Source organism: Microcaecilia unicolor, chromosome 7, assembly GCF_901765095.1.
Source record: "Microcaecilia unicolor chromosome 7, aMicUni1.1, whole genome shotgun sequence".
Classification (NCBI taxonomy): Eukaryota; Metazoa; Chordata; class Amphibia; order Gymnophiona; family Siphonopidae; genus Microcaecilia; species Microcaecilia unicolor.
The window spans coordinates 132,380,513-132,404,497 of NC_044037.1; the positions used below are offsets into that span (position 1 = coordinate 132,380,513).

At 44.1% G+C, this 23,985-nt stretch overlaps 1 protein-coding gene across 1 annotated transcript in view; it reads right to left on the minus strand.

Moving 5' to 3' along the window:
• The window catches only part of LSS (lanosterol synthase), a 968,970-nt gene that overhangs the window by 473,577 nt on the left and 471,408 nt on the right, over positions 1 to 23,985 (minus strand). Inside the window, exons 9-11 of the mRNA XM_030210819.1 lie at positions 4,059 to 4,177; positions 3,709 to 3,806; positions 2,736 to 2,763 (exon numbers count right to left, since the gene is read on the minus strand). Of these exons, the coding sequence (XP_030066679.1) occupies positions 2,736 to 2,763; positions 3,709 to 3,806; positions 4,059 to 4,177 (245 nt within the window). The remainder of the gene's footprint in view (positions 1 to 2,735; positions 2,764 to 3,708; positions 3,807 to 4,058; positions 4,178 to 23,985) is intronic.

Sequence of the window (23,985 nt, forward strand, 5' to 3'; positions counted from 1 at the left end):
AGGGCAAGACCACTTCCATGAGTGTATTATGCAGAGGGGCCGCTGTAACCTCAGCAGGCAGAGAAGGATAATCCAGGACCTCGAGCATCTCAGCCCTGGGCTCATCCACAACATTCATATGGAATGGAATGTCCTTACACATTTCCCGCACAAAGGATGAGAAAGAAAGACTCTCAGGTGAAGACATCCTAGTTTCAATTGGTGGAGTAGGATCAGAGGGAAGCCCACACGACTCTTCCTCCAAAAAGTATCTGGGGTTCTCCTCCTCTTCCCATGAGCGCTCCTCATCGGTGTCGGACAAAAGCTCCCTAAGAGCAGCCCGAACCCGAGCTTGTCTCGACGTCGAGGATCGACGACTTTGAGGGGGTGTCAAGAAGTCGACTCCTGCCTAGACTCCGGCGAAGCTTCCTCCACCGACGTTGAGGGGGAATCGACCCAGGTCAGCCAGCCGACGTCGGTACTGCAAGCGGCACCGAGGAAGGGGGCCTCCTCACAGGTGATGGCCCAGATGCCACCTCCACAGTCGATATGGAAGGCGCAAGCACCCCCGACACCGATGCAGACTGGCGAAGCAACCCCTCCAGAAGATCCGGAAGAAGGGCCCTGATGCACTCGTCGAGAGCTTCCATCGGAAAAGGCTTTGGGGGGGTGGCGGTGCAGGAGTCGGTAGCAGACTCTGAGGGGGCTCGAGAGTCGGTGCCAGGCTGCCAGATGACTGACGCATCGGCACTTCTTGTATGGAGGGTGAGCGGTCCTCCCAGCGCCGACGCTTCTCGGGTACCGACCGCCTCGGCTCCACGGAGCTCTCGGTACCGTGCATGGAAGGAAATCGATGACGGTGCTTCTTAACCTTCGCTTGACGCCCATTATCGAGACTCCTCAGTACTGAAGAAAAGGACATGGAATCCTCATGCCTCTTTGGGGCCGAGTCTAATGAAGGTCGGTCCCGGGGGGGGGGGGGGGGGGGGCTGCATAGCAGTAGGCCTTGAGATGGGCGGAGACCCACTCGATGACTTGCTGCTCCCAGTTCGATGCGGTCGTTCGGCAGCCATTACCTGAGCTCTCTGTGTCACTGCTTCCTTCGACGTCGATGCCGCCGATCTCGGTACTGATGTCGATGCCAACGTCGAAGGACTGGACTGGTCAGAAAAAAGTGTCTCACACTGAGCTTCTCGAGCCACTTGGGTCCATTTCTTCATCAACTTACACAGTTTACAGGCAGCTGGGAGATGGTCAGGCCCAAGACACTGAAGGCACCACGCATGGGGGTCGGTAGATGAGATGGTCCGGTTGCAGCGAGTACAGCGTTTGAAGCCGCTGGGGGTCTTCGATGACATGGGTGGGAAAATAGCGTCCGCAAAATCAAAAGGCTCAATGGTGCCAATGACAAGGCACAAAAAAGGGGAAAAAAAGACGCGGTCGAGCAGCCTAAAGGGCGGCCGCAACGAAAAAGAAAGGAAACTTCAAAGAGGAAGAAAAGAATAAAAAGTAAAGGAAAAAACTAAGTATATATATATATATATATATTTTTTTTTTTTTTTTTTTTTTTTAAATCTGAGAGGAACTTGAGAACAAGAAGAGAGGGCGTGATAAACGTGGGAAAAAACAGTTCTCCTGAGCCAAAAAGGAAGTAGCAGCAAAACACAACTCTCCTGAAGCAAGGATCAAAAATAACTAGTGGTGGCACGCTCGTGATGCGGGCGGGAACCTGCTCGCGCATGCGCGGTGCGTTCTGTCCCGCGTAACGCAGCGTTCTCAAAGTTTCTTTGTTTTGAAGAGCTCCGGTCTCCTGGGCCGTCGCGGACAACGACCCATACGTGATAATATTCAGCCTGCTTGTCCTCTGAGAAAATAAGCTTGATCATCATTAGAAAGCTGCCAGAGGCAATCAAGGAAGCTTGGCCCTAACATTATATTGCTGTGGTCTCCAAGTATGTTCTCAAACTTTTGCTCACTCTCCCAGTTTTACTGGATGTCACATGACTAAGAATATCAAATTCTAGAATAGTGCTATTCACGTTTGCCTGGGTATTAGTAAAAAGTACTGACCCATTCAGTTTGTATGTTACTCATTTTTACAGCTTATTTTTTATTTATTTCCTGCATTTGTATCCCACATTTTCCCAGGCTCAATGTGGCTTACATTGTTCCTTCATGGTGATCACCATTCCAGAGAGAGAGATACAAGTGGTATTACATAAAGATCATGAGTGAGATAGAGGGGAATAATCGAATGTCGCCGGCCATCTCTATGGACGGCCATCTCCGGGGCCGGCTCTGTAAATGGGTGGAGCCAACCGTATTTTCGAAAAAGATGGCCGGCCATCTTTTTCTTCGCTAATAGGTTGGGCCCAGCCAAATGTCAGAGATGGCTGGGTATGAGAATACATTTTGGTCCAAACAATTTCATATGATCTGCTCTCCAAGATACCTTAATCAGAAGATAAAAAGTGCTCATTGGGCACTACAGATGAGGTGATACTGAAGTATGACACTGATGATGCATGTAAAAATCTCTGGAATGCGTCAGTGCAACCTATGTGTGTGGAAAGCCTGGTCCAAATTGTCCTCAACACATACAGGCATTTTCACTAATGTCACCAAAGTATTAGTCTTGTGTCCCAGAACTTCCTTTGACCTGTATAATTATGTTTGCTCTGGAGCACTCTTCCTCATAATTCAGACATAGAAAGTGGTGAGCTGAGGTTTGTGGATCAGAGAGTAACAAACAGTACCTGCATCTTCATGCCATCGAGGCCCAGCCTAAAACAGAAGAAAAACTGTTCAATTCAATGGCAAATCATCATCATTGAGCACACAGCTGTGGAATGCACAATCAACGAAATAACCAACTTTTGCAAATCTCTGAAAACCTCTCTCTTCAACAAGGCCTACCACTATAATCCATAGCTTAACTATAACACATCACCAATCCACCCTTATTCTGAATGTCTTCTTTCTATAACTGTTTGCTTAACTCTTTTTGTCCTCCTGGATCTCTTTGTAACACCAATTGTATCTATTTACCCTGGAATGGCGATGCCATTACAGGTCTTTGTAAGCCACATTGAGCCTGCAAATAGGTGGGAAAATGTGGAATACAAGTGCAATAAATAAATAAATAAATTTAGCAGATAAATGCACATGCCAAACAGAAGGACCACTGTAGTATTACATTACTGATGTGTAGGTGATTAGTTTCTTCTGCAATTCATCTATTCTTGACCTAATATTCCCGTTAATCCTTTCCAAGTGACCAATCATCTCTCTGCAACCCCAATCTCCCACCCCAGTCAATTCAGCCAACATTTTCAAACCACCTCCCAACTAAACTAGTGGATTCCACCACGCACCCTATCCCCACCATTGCCTTCCTTATTTCATAAATTTTGCTGTACTGTTTTTGAATTAGGTGGAGTTTTTTGTTTTGTAAAATATTCTATGGTATTTTATGTTTGTTTATCTTTGCTTTAAATGTTTGTGATTTGCTTTGAACTCCTTAGGGGAAGGCAGAATATAAACTTTAAAATGTAAAATAAATTGAAATTAATAACCTGGATACTTGTACCATCTACACCTTAGTAATTAATTCTGATTGGCATTCCCTCATATATTCCCCATTTCCCATGCACACTTATACTGTATGCTGCATCTTCAGATATTCTGGTAACCCCTATGAAAAAGTTCCATCTCTCATCTCACACTTACCAGAGGTAATCAGGAATTCTGGACACATGCTCCTGAAAAGCTGAGGACTGCGGCCCTTCCACATACCAGCGCACTAGCATATTAATTGTTTTAGATATCTACACAAAAATAAGACACCATAACTCAGCCTCTTTCAGGTAAACATACCCAGCATTCACTGCTATTAGCTTACCTCACCACCCAAACTCTCCACAAACATATCCACCAGGAATACGTTCAGCCTGACGCAGGTCCTTCTGCAAACTACCCAGCATGCACTAAATGTAAGCATTCAATTCCTCCGTAGACCATACTCAGGATACCCTGTTGAGCTTGGAGCCACTAGAAATGGTTAATGAGAGTTGCCTTACCGGGCCAATGCTGATGCACTTAGTGAACCTGTCATCAGCCTTGATGTGATCATAGAGCTCATCCATGGCTTGTCGGCGTAGGCTGCCACTATGATGTGTCTCATACCAATTAAGTATTCCTAAAAAAAAAATGAACACAAGTTCACTAAATACTGGAACCTGCCATTGCTTCACCCACAGTGGTATCTTATTTTCTCCTTGTCCCCCCACCCTCATATGCCCTGTACCTTCAAGGCTAATAAATAACGTGGAGGGGCATAATCGAACGTTGTCGGCAAAATAGTTCGCCAGCGATCTATTTTGGCGGCAGCGCAATAGCTGGCCGGAACCGTATTATTGAAAAAGATGGCCGGACATCTTTTTTTCCGATAATACGGTTTAGCCCGGCCAAATGCCAGAGTTCGCTGGGTTTCAGATCGCCGGTTTTGTTTTTCAGCGATAATGGAAAAAAATGCCGGCCATCTCAAACCCAGCGAAATCCAAGGCATTTGGTTATGGGAGGAGCCAGCATTTCTAGTGCACTGGTCCCCCTGACATGCCAGGAAACCAACCGGGCACCCTAGGGTGCACTTCTAAATTTTTTTTTTAAATACAAAAAAAGCTCCCAAGTGCATTGCTCCCTTACCTTGGGTGCTGAGCCCCCCAAACCCACTCCCCACAACTCTACACCATTACCATAGCCCTTATGGGTGAAGGGGGGCAACTACATGTGGGTACAGTGGGTTTTGGGGGGGTTTGGAGGGCTTTACATTTACCACCACAAGTGTAACAGGTAGGGGGGGGATGGACGTGGGTCTGCCTGCCTGAAGTGCACTGCACCCATTAAAAACTACTCCAGGGACTTGCATACTGCTGTCAGGGAGCTGGGTATGACATTTGAGGCTGGCATATAGGCTGGTAAAAAAAAATTTTTGATTTGTATTTTCTTTTAGTGTGGGAGGGGGTTGGTGACCACTGGGGGAGTAAGGGGAGGTCATCCCCCATTCCCTCCGGTAGTCATCTGGTGAGTTGGGGCACCTTTTTGAGGCTTGGTCGTGAAAATAAAAAGGACCAAGTAAACCTGGCGAAATACTGATTAACGCCGCTTTTTTTTTCCATTATCCGCGAAAGCCAGATGGTAGCCACGCCCATGCCCCGCCTTCGTTACGCTGCCGACATGCCCCCTTGAACTTTTGCTGGCAAGGCAACAGGAAAGCAGTGATGCTGTCAAAAAAGCCGCTTTCGATTATACCAATTTCGCCACTTCTGAGAGATCACCGGTCATCTCCCGATTTCTGTCGGGAAACGGCCGGCGATCATTTTCGAAAATAAGCCTGATAGTAGATAACAAAAGGAACTGAGCAACTGACACCATCCTGTCTACACTGCCAATCCTGCTACCAGTCCGAGCACGTCCACCCGTAGAATACTACTTCATATCTAGGACATGATTTATTTTTTTTAATTCCCTCCTTCATGGGCACCTTCCTAAGTACTTCAAAGAGAAAATCGTACAACTACGATTTGGACTGAATTTGAGACACTATTGGAAGATCTCATCTCCCAAACGCTTAAAAGATTTGCCAAATCTCATTGCAAATTAGATATATGCCCAAATAACTTTATGAAATCGGCCCATCAACAATTTATAACAGACCTAACGAAACACATCAATTTTATGCTACAAAATGGACTCTTCCTAAAGGAGAAAGGAAACATTCTACTCACCCCCATCCCCAAAGATGCAAAGAAAAATGCGAGTGAATTAACCTATAGACCAGTAGCATCCATTCCCTTAATAACCGAAATAACAGAAGGGATGGTGACCAAGCAACTCGCAGACTATTTAAATAAGTTCTGAATACTACACGACTCCCAGTCAGGATTGTGTTCTCATCACAGCACTGAAACAGTACTAGTTACGCTCATGACTAAATTCAAACAAACAATTGCAACCGGAAAGAACATACTACTTCTACAATTCGACATGCCAAGCGCCTTCGACATGGTTGATCATGGAATTCTATTACACATCCTTGAACACTTCGGTATTGGAGGCAACGTTCTTAATTGGTTTAAGGGATTCCTAACCACGCATTCATACCAAGTGACATCAAATTCGATTACATCAGCCACGTGGACACCTGAATGTGGAGTTCCATAGGGATCCCCCCTCTCACCGACCATATAAACCTAATGATGATACCCTTGGCCAAACTATTATCAAACCAAAACCTCAACCCATACATATACGCTGATAATGTAACGATCTACATCCCATTCAAACACGACCTAAAAGAAATTTCCAACGACATCAACCAAAGTCTACATATCATGCACTCCTGGGCAGATGCATTTCAATTGAAACAATGCAGAAAAAACCCAATGCCTAATACTCACCTCTCAACACAACACAAACAAATTTACCACCAAACACACACCTAAACTAAATCTACCAATTTTGGAAACCCTAAAAGTTCTTGGAGTTACCATTGATCGGCACCTAACACTTGAGAATCACGCGAAAAACACAACCAAAAAGATGTTCCACTCAATGTGGAAATTAAAAAGATCAAGACCTTTCTTCCCAAGGACCGTCTTCCGTAATCTGGTACAATCATTAGTACTCAGTCATCTAGACTACTGCAACTCACTGTACGCTGGCTGCAAAGAGCAAATACTTTAAAAAACTCCAAACAGCCCAAAACACGGCAGCCAGACTCATATTCGTAAAATCAAGATACGAAAGTGCAAAACCCCTATGAGAGAAGTTACACTGGCTCCCACTCAAAGAATGCATTGCGTTCAAAGTATACACCCTAGCTAACAAAATCATCCACGGCGATGGCCCAGCCTACATGTCAGACCTGATAGACATACCACCCAGGAATGCTAAAAAAATCATCTCGCACATTCCTTAATCTTCATTTCCCCAACTGCAAAGGTCTAAAATACAAATTAATGCACGCATCAACCTTTTCCTATATGAGTACGCAATTCTGGAACGCGTTGCCAAGCAACCTAAAAGCAATCTATGAACTGACCAACTTCCGCAAACTACTGAAGACCCATCTCTTTGACAAGATATACCACAAAGATCAACACATGTAAAACTCCATACATATATCCAGAATGTTTAATAATACCTTCTGCTATATTACTATTATGTATTCTATTACCATTTAACCCAAAATCCTTCTGTAACACCAATGTCTATTCTCTTCTTATTTCCACTATCCACGATGTATTGTAAGCCATTGAGCCTGCAAAGAGGTGGGAAAATGTGGGGTACAAATGCAATAAATAAATAAATAAAAATAAATAAATAAATAACCGATCATGGAAAATCCTCCTACATCTAACCGCAAGTCCTACAGCATATGTCCAGTCAGCAAATAACACCATCATGAATATTGCTCAAACATGCAACATCAACCACATGAACACGAGAAGTATACAGCCTGCAAGACACGTCTGAGTGCATGACTCCTGCATCTTCTAATAATTTCTGTACTATTAATTCTATTATTGCAGAAGGAAATACCAGTTAATGTACCTGCAGCCTGCCAAACAGAACTGCCTGCTAATCAAATTCTCATGCAATCTCTTTGCTTTTTTTTGGCCTCTTCATCTGCTGTGGAAGAGCATTCAATACATCAACTGTTTCAAAGAGTAAGCAGGAAACTGAAATAGGTCTTTTTAGTACATAAGACTATTAATTTATTTATAGTTAGAAACAGGACGCAGCATTTTCTTTGAGGCAAAAGAGAAACTAAACAGAAAGTCTGGTTCAATTTAGTTTATCTCAGCACTTTTTATACCGCACCATGCTTAGAGGCACCAAAGCAGTTAACAGTACATAGTAACACAGTAAATGACAGCAGATAAAGACCTGAACGGTCCCATCCAGTCTACCCAACAAGATAAACTCATTTTACATGGTATGTGATACTTTATCTATACACCCGAGTTTGATTTGTCCTAGCCTTTCTCAGGGCACAGACCGTAAAAGTCTGCCCAGTACTGTTCTTGTACTAAAAGTTCTGAAGTTAACATTGAAGCCCCTTAAAATTTACACTCCAGCCCATCCATATCTATTCAGTTACGATCAGGGCGTAGACCGTAAAAGTCTGCCCAGAACCAGTTTTGTTTCCCCATTACCGACGTTACCACCCAAACTCCGCTAAGATTACATAGATCAATTCCTTCTAAATAGGATTCCTTTGTGTTTATCCCACGCATGTTTGGCAATTAAAATTCAATGCGAAGAAATGCAAAGTGATGCATTTAGGGAGTAGAAACTCACGAGAGACTTATGTGTTAGGCGGTGAGAGTCTGATAGGTACTGAGGGAGAGAGGGATCTTGAGGTGATAGTATCCGAGGATCTGAAGGCGACGAAACAGTGTGACAAGGCGATGGCCGTAGCGAGAAGGTTGCTAGGCTGTATAGAGACAGGTGTGATCAGCAGAAGAAAGGAAGTGTTGATGCCTCTGTACAAGTCGTTGGTGAGGCCCCACCTGGAGTATTGTGTTCAGTTTTGGAGGCCGTACCTTGCGAAGGATGTTAAAAAAATGGAAGCGGTGCAAAGAAAAGCTACGAGAATGGTATGGGATTTGCGTTCCAAGATGTATGAGCAGAGACTTGCTGACATGAACATGTATACCCTGGAGGAAAGGAGGAACAGGGGTGATATGATACAGACGTTCAAATACTTGAAAGGTATTAATCCGCAAAAAAATCTTTTCCGGAGATGGGAAGGCGGTAGAACGAGAGGACATGAAATGAGATTGAAGGGGGGCAGACTCAAAAAAGATGTCAGGAAGTATTTTTTCACGGAGAGGGTGGTGGATGCTTGGAATGCCCTCCCACGGGAGGTGGTGGAGATGAAAACGGTAACGGAATTCAAACATGCGTGGGATATGCATAAAGGAATCCTATTCAGTAGGAATGGATCCTCAGAAGCTTAGCCGAAATTGGGTGGCGGAGCAGGTGGGGGAAGAGAGGTTGGTGGTTGGGAGGCGAGGATAGTGGAGGGCAGACTTATACGGTCTGTGCCAGAGCCGGTGATGGGAGGCGGGACTGGTGGTTGGGAGGCGGGAAATACTGCTGGGCAGACTTGTACGGTCTGTGCCCTGAAAAAGGCAGGTACAAATCAAGGTAAGGTATACACATATGAGTTTATCTTGTTGGGCAGACTGGATGGACCATGCAGGTCTTTTTCTGCCGTCATCTACTATGTTACTATGTATTACTGTTTTCATCTCTACCACCTCCTGTGGATTAATACCTTTCAAATATTTTAACATCTGTATCATGTCACCCCTGTTTCTCCAAGATATACACGTTCAGATTGGCAAGTCTCTCCTCGTACGGGTTGCAGCGCAAATCCCATACCACTTTTGTAGCTTTTCTATGCACCACTTCCAATCTTTTTACATCTTTAGCAAGATACGGCCTCCAAAACTGAACACAATACTCCAAGTGGGGCCTCACCAATGACTTGTAGAGCAGCATCAACACCTCCTTTCTTCTGCTGGTTATACCCCTCTCTTTGCACCCTAGCATTCTTCTGGCCAAGGCCGTCACCTTGTCACATTGTTTCTTCACCTTCATATCCTCTGATACCAACACCCCAAGGTCTCTCTCCTGAGTCGAGCTAAGTAATCTCTCCCCTCCTATCCGGTATCTCTCTTTTGGGTTTCTGCACTTCTTAGCATTAAATTTTAGCTGTCAGACCCTCGACCATCCTTCTAACTTTTGGAGATCCCTTCTCATTGTTTCTACTCCCTCCAGGGTATCCACTCTATTGGCTATCTTCGTGTCATCATCAAAAAGGCAAACCTTTCCTTCCAACCCTTCAGCAATATCTCTCACAAATATATTAAACAGAAAAGGACCCAGCACCAACCCCTGAGGAACTCCACTGCTCACCTTCCTTTCCTATGAGCAGATTCCATTTACCAACACCTTCTGCCACCTGTCGGTCAACCAGTTTCCTATCCTGTTCACCACTTTCGGTCCCAAATTCAGCCCTTTCAGCTTATTCACGAGTCTTCTGTGGGGGACCGTATTAAAGGCTTTGCTGAAATCCAAGTAGATTACATCTAGCGCACATCCCAGTCAAAGAAGTCAATAAGATTCGTTTGGCAGGGTTTTCCTTTGGTAAAGCCATGTTGCTTTGGGTCCTGTAACCCGTTGGCTTCTAGAAAGTTAACTATCCTTTCTTTCAGCAGTAACTCCATTAACTTTCCTACCACCAACGTGAGACTTAACGGTCTGTAGTTTCCCCACTTCTTCCTTGTCTCCACTTTTGTGAAGAGGGACCACATCTGCTCGTCTCCAATCTCGCAGAACCTCTTACGTCTCTAAAGATCTATTAAATAAATCTTTAAGAAGTCCCACCAGGACCTCCCTGAGCTCCCTCAATATCCTGGGATGTATCCCATCTGGCCCCATAGCTCTGTCCACCTTCAGATTCTCCAGCTGTTTATAAAATCTTTCTTCCGTAAACGGTGCAGTATCCACTCCATTCCCAGATATTCCTTCTACAGCTGACCGCGGTCCTTCACCAGAGAGAAGTAATTATTTAGCATGTTCGCTTTATCCTCATCACTCATAGCCATTCTCATTATCATTCAGTCTGCAATTCCATTCCTATCTTTTCTCCTTTCTCCAATATATCTGAAAAAGGTCTTGTCATCTCTCTTTACATCTTTAGCCATTTTTTCTTCCACTTGCACTTTCACTAGTCGTATTTCCCTCTTCGCTTCTTTAAGTTTAATCCAATAATCTTTTCCGTGATCCTCTCGTTGCATTTCTTGAACAAAGCCTCTTTTGCTCTTATTTTTTCAGCTACTTGTTTGGAGAACCATATAGGCTTGTTTACTTTCCTCACAAAAAGATAAGTCGCCAAATTTATAGCAGCCTTTAGCATTGACCACTGATTTTCCACTTCTCCTACGCTTTCCCACTCCAAGAGCTCCTTCTTCAGGTATTCCCCCATTTTATCAAAATCTGTACATCTGAAATCCAGTACTTTGAGTTTTGGGTGTCCACACTCCGCCTTTGCCCTTATATCAAACCATATCGTGTGATGATCAGTATTACATAATTGGGCACCCACCCAGATATTGGAAACACTTCTTCCATTCGTGAGTACTAGATCCAGCATCGACCCAAAAAACATCCAAAAAGAAAAACAAGGGTCAATAGAAGAATAGAAAAGAAGAGGAAGGCTATAAAGGCTGTGAGAGGCCTAGAAGAGGCTGGCTAACTTGGCAGCTCTGGAAAAGTGAACTGAGAACCAGGGATGTTAAGTTAGCCATTTTCACCACCCACTGCCTCCGGTATAAACCAGAGATACCAAGGGTGGACTGCCCCACAGAATAAGATTTATTGGTAACTAGTGGAACCCAGCCCTAGAAAGGCTCTCTTGTAAGCGATTTTTTGTCTCTCCCCTGCCCTCCCCTCCCATGTCCAGTGATTCTCCTCTTCCCTGCCCTCCCATCCGTGTCCCATGATTCTCTTCTCTCCTGTCCTCTCCTCCCATCCATGTCCATCGATTCTGCTCTGCTCTGCCCTACTCTCGATGTGCTGCGATTCTCTCTTCCTTTGTACCTCATCGTTTTCTGGCTGGCTTCCCTTCCATTGATAACATCCTGACGTCAGCTCGCCTCCAGAGTTCCCTTCCCTCTCACTGTTCCGCCCTCTGTCATTAGGTTTTGACGCGAGGGCGAGGCAGTGAGGGGGAATGGAACGCTGAGGCTGGCTGACGTCATCAGATGTTACGAACCCAGGTAGCCAGACAGCAATGGAACGTTGGAGGTACAAATTATTATATAGGATGTGTCAGATACAAATTTACAAAGTTCACAAATGGAAGAAGCAAAAAAAATTAATATTTAGCTTTTTCTGGTGCTTCTAAAAGGATATAGAGTTGAGGCAGTATTAGGACAGTTTTGTAAGGAATTTCCCCAGGTAACAATAATTAGCTGGGTAAAATCTTCGGGCAAAAGCTTTTGTTTACTTAGTACGCACACAGATATATTTTTAACAATTAACTTTTCCACTTCAGCCCAAACTTTCAAAGAGAAAAGCTAAATAAGACTGTTCCCACCAGAGACATAGAAACACATGTGCATGCACTTTCATTCTTTGGGCATACATATCCACATGCACCCACTCTGGTGCTGTGCTGCTATCTGCTGTTCGTGTGCTCATTCAGTACATGTCCCCTCCCCCCACCAGCTCTACCCACCATCATGTAAATTCTGGTATTTGTTGTCAGCTCTTATTTGCAGCCTGTAGCAGAACCCTTACACCATCCCTTTTTTTTTTTTTTTTACTTTTCTATCCCTGCTTAACAATCCCCTACCCAAAACACTCACTGGTTTCACTGGCTCTCTCCAAAGCCCTAAATAGAGCTCAGTCTCCCCAAAGAAGGTTATATGACAGGAGATGTCATGAGGTTAATATTATTGTTTTCCATTTCTGAACTTTTCGTAATGTATGGTGGTGTGGGATTAGGCAGATCCAGGGGAGAAAGACTACTTGAAAAGATGCGTTTTCAGGTTTTTTCTGAATTGTAAATAAAGGGGGCATTTCTATATATGCAGCCTAACAAATCCGCAGGGTAAACAATTCCGCCTAGGCATATTCTATAAGATTTATGTGTGGTATGTAGAATACGCCTAGGCGGACTTCACTGCGACTAAACTACACGCATCCATTTACATCAGCAAAAACATGATGTAAATCCATGCATGTAGATCTATTATTTGTTACATTTGTATCCCACATATTTGCAGGCTCAAATGTGGCTTACATAATACCATAAAGGTATTCGCCAAATCCGGTACGGGATAGGTACAAAATGTTGTATTGGGATAGGGAAGATATGTTGTATTGGGATAGGGAAGAAAAGATTCAATCAAGTTGGGTTGAGGTAAAAGAGTTCATTAATGTCCAATATGATCTTTAATAGTGAAGTGTTGCAGGGTTGAGTCATTTAAGTTGGGTCATTCAGATATGCCCTTCCGAATAGGTGAGTCTTTAATGACTTTCTGAATTTTAGGTAATCATAAGTTGTTTTCACCACTGGGCCATATTCTGTAACAATGCGCATAAATTTTGGTGGAGACTGGGAACTGCGGCGCCGGCGGCTTAGGAGCAGGAGAGGGAGGCAACTAAAAACTGCTCCAGGGACCTGCATACTGCTGTGATGGAGCTGGGTATGACATTTGAGGCTAGCATAGAGGCTGGCAAAGAAATGTTTTTAATTTTTTTTTTTTGGGAGGGAGGAGGTTGGTGACCACTGGGGGAGTATGGGGAGGTGATCCCCAATCCCCTCCGGTGGTCATCTGGTCAGTTTAGGCACCTTTTCAAGGCTTGGTCGTGAACAAAAAAGGTGTTTCTACCCAAGAAAAGGATTTTGGAGTTAGTGTGGACAGTGTATTGAAATCCTCATCTCAGTGGGCTGTGGTGGTAAAAAAAAAAAAAAACAACCCCCCCCCCCCCCCCCCCCCCCCACCGAAACAAATAAAATGCTAGGTATTATTAAGATAGGTATGGAGAATAAAACGGAGAATATCCCAATGCCTCTGATCCATGGCTCAACTCACCCCTATTTGAAGAGGATTTGGTAAATCTAGACAAAAATGATTAAAGGGATGGCATGGCTCTCCTGCGAGGAAAGACTCAACAGGTTTGGGTTCTTGAACATGGAGAAAAGAAGAGAGATGGCCGAAAAGGGTCATAAAATCTACTGGGATAGAATGGATACATCAGGTATAGTTATTCTCTCTTTCCAAAAGTACTAGAACTAAGATATTAGCCCCTGCATGTGTATGTATATGCATGATTGGACTTGGACATATAGAGGGGCATTTTCGACCAGGGACGCCCATCTGTAAGGGCGCCCATCTCTGAGGACGGCGCCACGAGAGGGGCGGGGCTGACCGTATTACCTCTCCTTAAGAAGCCTTCACTCAACCCTACTTGTCCCTCTAATTACCGACCCATCTCCCCCCTCCCTTTTCTCTCCAAATTACTTGAGCGTGCTGTTCACCACCGCTGCCTTGATTTTCTCTCCTCACATGCTATTCTTGGGCCACTACAATCTGGTTTTCGCTCTCTCCACTCAACTGAAACTGTGCTTACTAAAGTCTCCAATGACCTATTACTGGCTAAATCCAGAGGTCTCTATTCCATCCTCATTCTTCTTGATCTTTCCGCTGCTTTTGACACTGTCGATCACAGCATACTCCTCGATACCCTGTCCTCACTTGGATTCCAGGGCTCTGTCCTTTCCTGGTTCTCTTCCTACCTCTCCCTCCGCACCTTCAGTGTTCACTCTGGTGGATCCTCTTCTACTTCTATCCCTCTGCCTGTCGGCGTACCTCAGGGTTCTGTTCTTGGTCCCCTCCTCTTTTCTATCTACACTTCTTCCCTTGGTTCATTAATCTCATCCCATGGCTTTTCCTACCATCTCTATGCTGATGACTTCCAAATCTACCTTTCTACCCCCGATATCTCACCTTGTATCCAAACCAAAGTTTCAGCGTGCTTGTCTGACATTGCTGTCTGGATGTCTCAATGCCACCTGAAATTAAACATGACCAAAACCGAGATTCTCATTTTCCCCCCAAACCCACCTCCCCACTCCCCCCCGTTTTTTATTTCTGTTCATGGCTCTCTCATTCTGTCTCCTCAGCTCGAAACCTTGGGGTCATCTTTGACTCTTCTGCTCATATCCAGCAGATCGCCAAGACTTGTCGTGTCTTTCTTTACAACATCCGTAAAATCCACCACTTTCTTTCCGAGCACTCTACCAAAACCCTCATCCACACCCTTGTCACCTCTCGTTTAGACTACTGCAATCTGCTTCTTGCTGGCCTCCCACTTAGCCACCTCTCCCCTCTCCAATCGGTTCAAAACTCTGCTGCCCGTCTTGTCTTCCGCCAGGGTAGCTTTACTCATACTACCCCTCTCCTCAAGTCGCTTCACTGGCTCCCTATCCGTTTTCACATCCTGTTCAAACTTCTTCTATTAACCTATAAATGTACTCACTCTGCTGCTCCCCAGTATCTCTCCACACTCGGCCTTCCCTACACCCCTTCCCGTGCACTCCGCTCCATGGATAAATCCTTCTTATCTGTTCCCTTCTCCACTACTGCCAACTCCAGACTGCGCGCCTTCTGTCTCGCTGCACCCTACGCCTGGAATAAACTTCCTGAGCCCCTACGTCTTGCCCCATCCTTGGCCACCTTTTAATCTAGACCTAAAGCCCACCTCTTTAACATTGCTTTTGACTCATAACCACTTGTAACCACTCGCCTCCAACTACCCTCCTCCCTGTACACATTAATTGATTTGATTACTTTATTTTTTGTCTATTAGATTTTAAGCTGTTAGAGCAGGGACTGTCTTCTATGTTTGTGCAGCACTGTGTACGCCTTGTAGTGCTATAGAAATGCTAAATAGTAGTAGTAGTAGTAATTATCGAACGAGATGGGCGTCCATCTTTCGTTTCGATAATACGGTTGGGGGGCGCCCATCTCAACATTTAGGTCAACATTAGAGATGGTCGACCTAAATACTGAGATCGCCGGATTTAGAGATGGGTGCCCTCAGTTTTCGCCAATAATGGCAACCGATGGCGCCCATCTCAAAAACGAACAAATTCAAGGCATTTGGTCGTGGGAGAGGCCAGGATTCGTAGTGCACTGGTCCCCCTCACATGCCAGGGCACCCTAGGGGGCACTACAGTGGACTTCGCAAATTGGTCCCAGGTGCATAGCTCCCTTACCTTGGGTGCTGAGCCCCCCCCCCCAAAAAGAACCCCAAAACCCACTCCCCAGAACTATACACCACTACCACAGCCCTAAGGGGTGAAGGGGGGCACCCACATTTGGGTACAGTGGGTTTCAGGTGGGTTTTGAAGGGCTCCCATTTTCCACCACAAGTGTAAAAGGTGGGGGGGATGGGCCTGGGTCCGCCTGCCGGAAATCCACTACACCCACTAAAACTGCTCCAGGGACCTGTATACTGATGCGATGGACCTGAGTATTACATTTGAGGCTGGCATAGAGGCTGGCAAAAAAAAGTTTTTTAAGTTGTTTTTTTGAGGGTGGGAGGGTGTAAGTGACCACTGGGGGAGTCAGGGGAGGTGATCCCAGATTCCCTTCGGTGGTCATCTGGTCAGTTCGGGCACTTTTTTGGGACTTGGACCTGAAAAAAAAGGGACCAAATAAAGTGGACCAAATTCTCGCCAGGGACGCCCTTCCTTTTCCATTCTCGGCCGAGAGTGCCCATCTCTTAAGCACGCCCCTGTCCTGCCTTCGCTACCTTTTCGACAAGCCCCCGGGAACTTTGGCCATCCCGGCGACGGACTGCAGTTGAGGCCGGCCAAAATCAGCTTTCGATTATGCCGATTTCACCGGCCTTGAGAGATGGCCGGCCATCTCTCAATTTGTGTAGGAAGATTGCCGGCCTTGTCTTTCGAAAATAAGCTGGATAGTGACATATACAAATAGATTCTTCGTACTGTATGGATGATCATAAGAAATATGTGTGAAAGAAAAAAACAAATACATTTGTGTAAAGAATACATTAAAAAAGCAACTCTAAGTACATAGATTGTAAATCAAATCATACCCGAAAAAAGTTTGTTTGTTTTGTTGTAATCAGACCATGAATGATATCGTGTTGTAGTGGGTGGAAAAATAAATAAAAATATAACAAGTAAAGAATAGTGAATAATAACTAGAAAAAGATGATAAAAATAATAAAGTAATTAAAAATTTGTTAAAAATACATCAAAAATAGATAAGGGATTTGTAAAAAAACGTGACTGTGTAATTATTGCTTTTAAACGAGAAACGTAACGTCTTTAGATAATAAATATTTTAAGATGATCGTTATATGCAAGCAAAGTGTACCTTTTTAGGTTTTCACTTGATAAAAAACCAAGGAAAATATGGCTTAGGACTTCTGTAAAAGAAAATCAAAGTGTTGATAGTAGGAGAAAAACAAGAAGAATATCAAAAACAAAAACTGAAAATATGAGGACCTACCGTGATGTGAAGAAATATTGTGTAAGTGGTAGTGCTATAAACTTATCGAGTTGATAGATAAATACACGAACGTATATCGAAAGTGTATAATATAGAGTAACCCTTTGTGTTCAAACATGTAACAAACTTTGTATTTTGAAAAATATTTATCGAAAGTGCTGTGAATGCAAAATAAACGAGCTCAGAAATATTCTGTGGTAATACATCGGGAGTGTGAGTGTTAAAAATTGTATTGGTGAGGGGAACAATTACATTACTAATCTTAAAAAGTGTGCCATGACAAGTAAAGGAGTAAATGGAATGATGCTAAAAGACTAAACTGAATACTGATAGTACACAACGATGTACTAACTATCCATATTGTTTTTTAATTGGCTGGTGTTGCATTCCAAAGTGAACATAAAAAGATAGCAATAATGGTATGAATGATCTACTGTGACTTCTAATGTGACGAACCGTGTTTTGAAGAATAATGCTTTGAGAAAAGATATATATCTAATAAATAAATATCTTGGGGAAAGCTGTTATTGGCATGGTATTTTTTGGAAAAAGGTGCCAAAAGAGGTATACACGTATACATAGTGTGACAGTCGGAAAAGCTTCGAAAGCAACGAGCTGCAAGCAAGCTGCTTGTAAATAGAATGATGCACAACAATGTACTAAAGGTCCATCCTATTTTTGAATTGGCTGATATTACACTCTGGACAACCATAAAATGATAGCAATAATGGTATGAATATAGTAACATAGTAACATAGTAGATGACGGCAGAAAAAGACCTGTACAGTCCATCCAGTCTGCCCAACAAGATAACTCATATTTGCTGCTTTTTGTGTATACCCTACTTTGATTTGTACCTGTGCTCTTCAGGGCACAGACCGTATAAGTCTGCCCAGCACTATCCCCGCCTCCCAACCACCCGCCCCTCCTCCCAACCACCGGCTCCGGCACAGACCGCACAAGTCTGCCCAGCACCATCCCCACCTCCCAACCACCAGCCCCGCCTCCCAACCCCGGCTCCGGCACAGACCGCACAAGTCTGTCCAGCACCATCCCCGCCTCCCAACCACTAGTCCCGCTGCCCACCACCGGCCCTGGCACAGACCGTACAAGTCTGTCCAGCACTATCCCCGCCTCCCAACCACCAGCCCCGTCTCCTGATCCTGACTAAGCTCCTGAGGATCCATTCCTTCGGCACAGGATTCCTTTATGCTTATCCCACGCATGTTTGAATTCCGTTACCGTTTTCATTTCCACCACCTCCCGCGGGAGGGCATTCCAAGCATCCACTACTCTCTCCGTGAAAAAATACTTCTTGACATTTTTCTTGAGTCTGCCCCTCTTCAATCTCATTTCATGTCCTCTCGTTCTACCACCTTCCCATCTCCGGAAAAGGTTTGTTTGCGGATTAATACCTTTCAAATATTTGAACGTCTGTATCATATCACCCCTGTTTCTCCTTTCCTCCAGAGTATACATGTCTAGTTCAGCAAGTCTCTCCTCATACGTCTTGTAACGCAAATCCCATACCATTCTCGTAGCTTTTCTTTGCACCGCTTCAATTCTTTTTACATCCTTAACAAGATACGGCCTCCAAAACTGAACACAATACTCCAGGTGGGGCCTCACGAACGACTTATACAGGGGCATCAACACCCCCTTTCTTCTGCTGGTCACACCTCTCTCTATACAGCCTAACAACCTTCTAGCTACGGCCACCGCCTTGTCACACTGTTTCGTCGCCTTCAAATCCTCAGATACTATCACCCCAAGATCCCTCTCTCCGCCCGTACCTATCAGACTCTCCCCGCCTAACACATACGTCTCCCGTGGATTTCTATTCCCTAAGTGCATCACTTTGCATTTCTTCGCATTGAATTTTAATTGCCAAACCTTAGACCATTCTTCTAGCTTCCTCAGATCCTTTTTCATGTTTTCCACTCCCTCCGTGGTGTCCACTCTGTTACAGATCTTAGTATCATCCGCAAATAGGCAAACTTTACCTTCTAACCCTTCGGCAATGTCACTCACAAATATATTGAACAGAATCGGCCCCAGCACCGATCCCTGAGGCACTCCACTACTCACCTTTCCTTCCTCCGAGCGAATTCCATTCACCACCACCCTCTGGCGTCTGTCCGTCAACCAGTTCCTAATCCAGTTCACCACTTCAGGTCCTATCTTCAGCCCCTCCAGTTTATTTAAGAGCCTCCTGTGGGGAACCGTGTCAAAAGCTTTGCTGAAATCTAAGTAGATTACGTCCATAGCTCGTCCCTGATTCAATTCTCCTGTCACCCAATCAAAGAACTCAATGAGATTCGTTTGGCACGATTTCCCTTTGGTAAAGCCATGTTGTCTGGGATCTTGCAACTTATTGGCTTCCAGAAAATTCACTATCCTTTCCTTCAGCATCGCTTCCATTACTTTTCCAATAACTGAAGTGAGGCTTACCGGCCTGTAGTTTCCAGCTTCTTCCCTATCACCACTTTTGTGAAGAGGGACCACCTCCGCCGTTCTCCAATCCCTCGGAACCTTTCCCGTCTGCAAGGATATATTAAACAAATCTGTAAGAGGACCCGCCAAAACCTCTCTGAGCTCCCTCAATATCCTGGGGTGGATCCCGTCCGGTCCCATGGCTTTGTCCATCTTTAGCTTTTCAAGTTGTTGATACACACTTTCTTCCGTGAATGGTGCTGTATCCACTTCATTCTCAATTGTATTATTTCCAGTCCATCGCGGTCCTTCTCCAGGATTTTCCTCTGTTAAAACAGAACAAAAGTATCTATTTAGCAAATTTGCTTTTTCTTCATCATTTTCCACATAGCGGTTCGCAGTATCTTTTAGTCTCACAATTCCCTTTTTAGTCATTCTCCTTTCACTAATATACCTGAAGAAACTTTTGTCACCCCTCCTTACATTTCTAGCCATTTGTTCTTCCGCTTGCGCTTTTGCCAGTCGTATCTCTCTCTTGGCTTCTTTCATTTTCATCCGGTAATCCTCCATGTGTTCCTTTTCTTGAGTTTTTCTGTATTTCTGGAACGCCAACTCTTTAGCCTTTATTTTCTCAACCACTTGCTTGGAGAACCATATCGGTTTCCTTTTTCTCTTGCTTTTATTTACTTTCCTTACATAAAGGTTTGTGGCCCTATTTATAGCTTCTTTCAGCCTGGACCACTGTCCTTCCACTTCTCGTATTTCCTCCCAGCCCATCATCTCCTTCCTCAGGTATTCCCCCATTTTACTAAAGTCAGCACGCTTGAAATCCAGGACTTTGAGTTTTGAGTGGCCGCTCTCCACTTTAGCTGTCATATCAAACCAAACCGTTTGATGGTCACTGTTGCCCAGGTGGGCACCCACTCGGATATTTGACACGCTATCCCCATTTGTGAGCACTAGATCCAGTGTCGCTCCCTCCCTCGTGGGTTCCATCACCATTTGTCTGAGCAAAACACTTTGGAAAGCATCCACGATCCCTCTACTTCTTTCCGATTCCGCAGAGGGAACCTTCCAATCTACATCCGGCATATTGAAATCTCCCAGCAACAGCACCTCTCTCTTGCTTCCCAACTTTTGAATATCCGCGATCAGGTCTTTATCTAATTCCTCCAATTGTGTTGGAGGTCTGTAGACAACACCCACGTGGACAGAGGTTCTATCATCTCTTTTTAAGGTGATCCATATCGCTTCTTCCTTTCCCCAGGTTCCTGTCATTTCAGTCGCAGTGATATCATTCTTCACATACAGAGCTACTCCGCCACCTTTACGACCCTCTCTATCCTTCCTAAATAGATTATAGCCTGGTATGTTTGCATCCCATTCATGGGAACCATTGAGCCACGTCTCTGTGATTGCAACAACATCTAAGTCTGCCTCCAGCATCAGGGCCTGAAGGTCATGAACTTTCTTGCTTAGACTGTGAGCATTTGTGGTCATCGCTTTCCATTTATATTTCCTGGTATGCGTTTCAACAATAGTGATTTGGGGGTTTCTTTTCTCTTTGGGTACCTTCATATCTTTTTGTTCCACTTTTATTATTTTTTCTTTGGCTTCTGTTCTGTTTTCAAGAACATCACAGTGCTGTAATGGAGTAAAATAATTTTGTAGTGGTAATACTTGTGAGGTCTGATGTTTTCTTGTCACATAACGAAGTCTGCCTGAGCCTACAGTGATCCATCTATTTTTAGGTGGTTTTTATCCTTTGTGGTAGTGGTGATAATTTGGTATGATTCTGTGCAGTATGATATTGTGCGGTCCTAGATGCTGCTTTAAGTGCATCTAGTTCCTGTTTTACTTTACTGAGCTCGTGTTTTAATCTAGTGAGTTGCAGACAGATAGGACAAGCCTTAAGTCTCCAGATAATTGGTCTTGAAACTAAAGCACCACAATTATTACAGAGAATAAAAGTCATCCTGCTTGATTGAAATGGGTATGAACAGGTATGATATAGTGAGAACAGCAGCCTATGGGTCTGTTCTGTTGGCTGATTCTTATTTTTAGAGCAGTAATCCTTAGCTGGTGAGTAGAAGACTGGGGATTTCTGTGATAACGAATGGTATATAGTGATTTCTAATGTGAAGAAACGTTTTTCAAGAAATAATGTTTTTAAAAAATAAATAACTAAATAAATACCTGTACAACGGCGTTGTATTTTTTGAAAAAAGGTGCCAAAGAGAAATATACATGTGTGCATAGTGTGACAGTCAGAAAAACTTCAAAAGTAACGAACTGCAAGCAAGCTGCTTGTATTCAAAATGACAGTTATGAAACGTTATTCTACTTGCTTATGAATAGATAAACCGTCTTACTCACCCTTAGAACACAAGAATAGCGAAGTCAGCTGTGGAGTGCCTCAACAGCAATACAAATAAATGACATCAGTAGTACAAACTGAGGGTTTAACGTAGCTACCATTTAAAGGGTTAGTGGAGGAAATGACGTAAGGATAAATATTTAAATGACCTTACGTATCTACAAGGTGTAAATAGCTACTAACTGCAGGGACATGTATGCGTGAATCGATCAACTGCAATTGTAAAGAATGTGAACGATCGTATGGCAACCAATAATGTTGTGAAAAGCAGAGAAATGAAATAATGTGAAAAATGTATTAAATACCGCTCCAGTGAATATCTATTTGATCCCCAAAAGCAACTTAGGTCCAACCTCGTAGCTAATATAGGCTATATATTGAAACATAGCATGTTGAATGGTAAATAAAAAAAGAATTAAAAAAATTAAAAGATAAACATTAAAATAACTACATTGTTCTTCTGTTTCTCTAAGAAGGAATATGGAAAGACCTATAAAAATGTGTTTACAAACCAGCTAAATACGTGTTAGTAGGGTAGGTATCAGAGTTGTAAAAAACGCTTGCAAATCAAGCTCTGTGTGCTGACTAAATAGTATATAAATAAAAATGAAAAAAGTTATGTACTACTACTACTATTTAACATTTCTAGAGCGCTACAAAGTGTACGCAGCGCTGTACAAACACAGAAGAAAGACAGTCCCTGCTCAAAGAGCTTACAATCTAATAGACAAAAAGTAAAGCATTTAAATTTAAAATACATATAAATACATACATGTACATATAATGGAGTAAAAGAGGGGAGTCACGTGATGCGCTGAGAGAGCAGGACGTGAGATCTCTGCTCTCCGAGGCCCGACGCCCAAAATCGTCAACTATTCTCGCTAAAACCTCTTGAGAAGGTCAGAAAAGACTAGAGAGAGGAAGCTTACCCACCGATGGACAAGTTTGTCGAAGCGCAACCAAAAACAATGCCAGCCCACAGTGTTAAAAAAGAAAAAGAAAAAACGCGAGGAGCGGACGCTGGCGCAGATCAGCCAACGGCACGAGGCGGGTTTGCCCTCTCCGAGGAACAGCTACTGCAAATAACGACGGCAGTAACCCAAGCGCTGGAGCCGCGCCTAGAACGTTTATCGACACAGATAGAACAGTTCGAAGCCTGTCTGACAGAAGCTTCCAAGTGAACAGGAGAGTTAGAGAAGCGGGTGTCAAACTTGGAAGATATCCACCCCCCGATGCAGCAAACAATGAAACAGCTGCAGAGTACGGTAACAGCGCTAAATGAAAAGATCGACGATCTCGAGAATAGATCGAGACGGAGCAACTTGCGTCTCATTGGTCTGCCAGAATCGATCAGCGACCCAGCATTAGCAGAGGTCGTGGAAAAATGGCTTAAATCAGAATTTGCTTTATCAGACCACGCTGGGGCACTCTGTCTGGAGAGAGTTCACAGAGTAGGCCGGAGACAAGATGGCCGCCAGGCACCGCGTGCAGTCATATTAAAGGTACATAACTACCTCCATAAACTAGAGATTCTGAGAGGATACAGATTAAAGAGAGAGACCACCAAATATGACGGCCATTTGATTCGAATTTTCCAGGACTACTCGGTATCTCTACAAGAACGACGGAAGAAGTTTAACCCGTTGTGCCGCCGTTTGCAGGAATTGCAGGTCAGATTTATGTTTATCTACCCAGCGGTGTTACGTATACGACATGGAGACAGATGGAAATCGTTTGACACAGAGCTGGCAGCCAAGGAATACATCGCAGAGTTGGAAAGCAAGTTGGCTCCGCAGCCGGTGGAGGAAGGGGGAGAGTGAGACTGTTCTTGGACCTTGCAGTGGACTGATGCAGTGAGTACAATAAGCTGTGAGAACACTTCTTAGTTATACAGCCAACAAGGGCGGGAGGCCTCGTGCATTGTAGGGGCTCCCAACTTAACGAGGGCAGATGTATAGGGAACGGGTACACAGGTTAGATTCTTGGGAGGGGGGGGGTAGGGAATAGGGTGGGAAGGGTTAGAGAAAGGGGGAGCATAAGATTTCATTTGGGAACACGGAATAC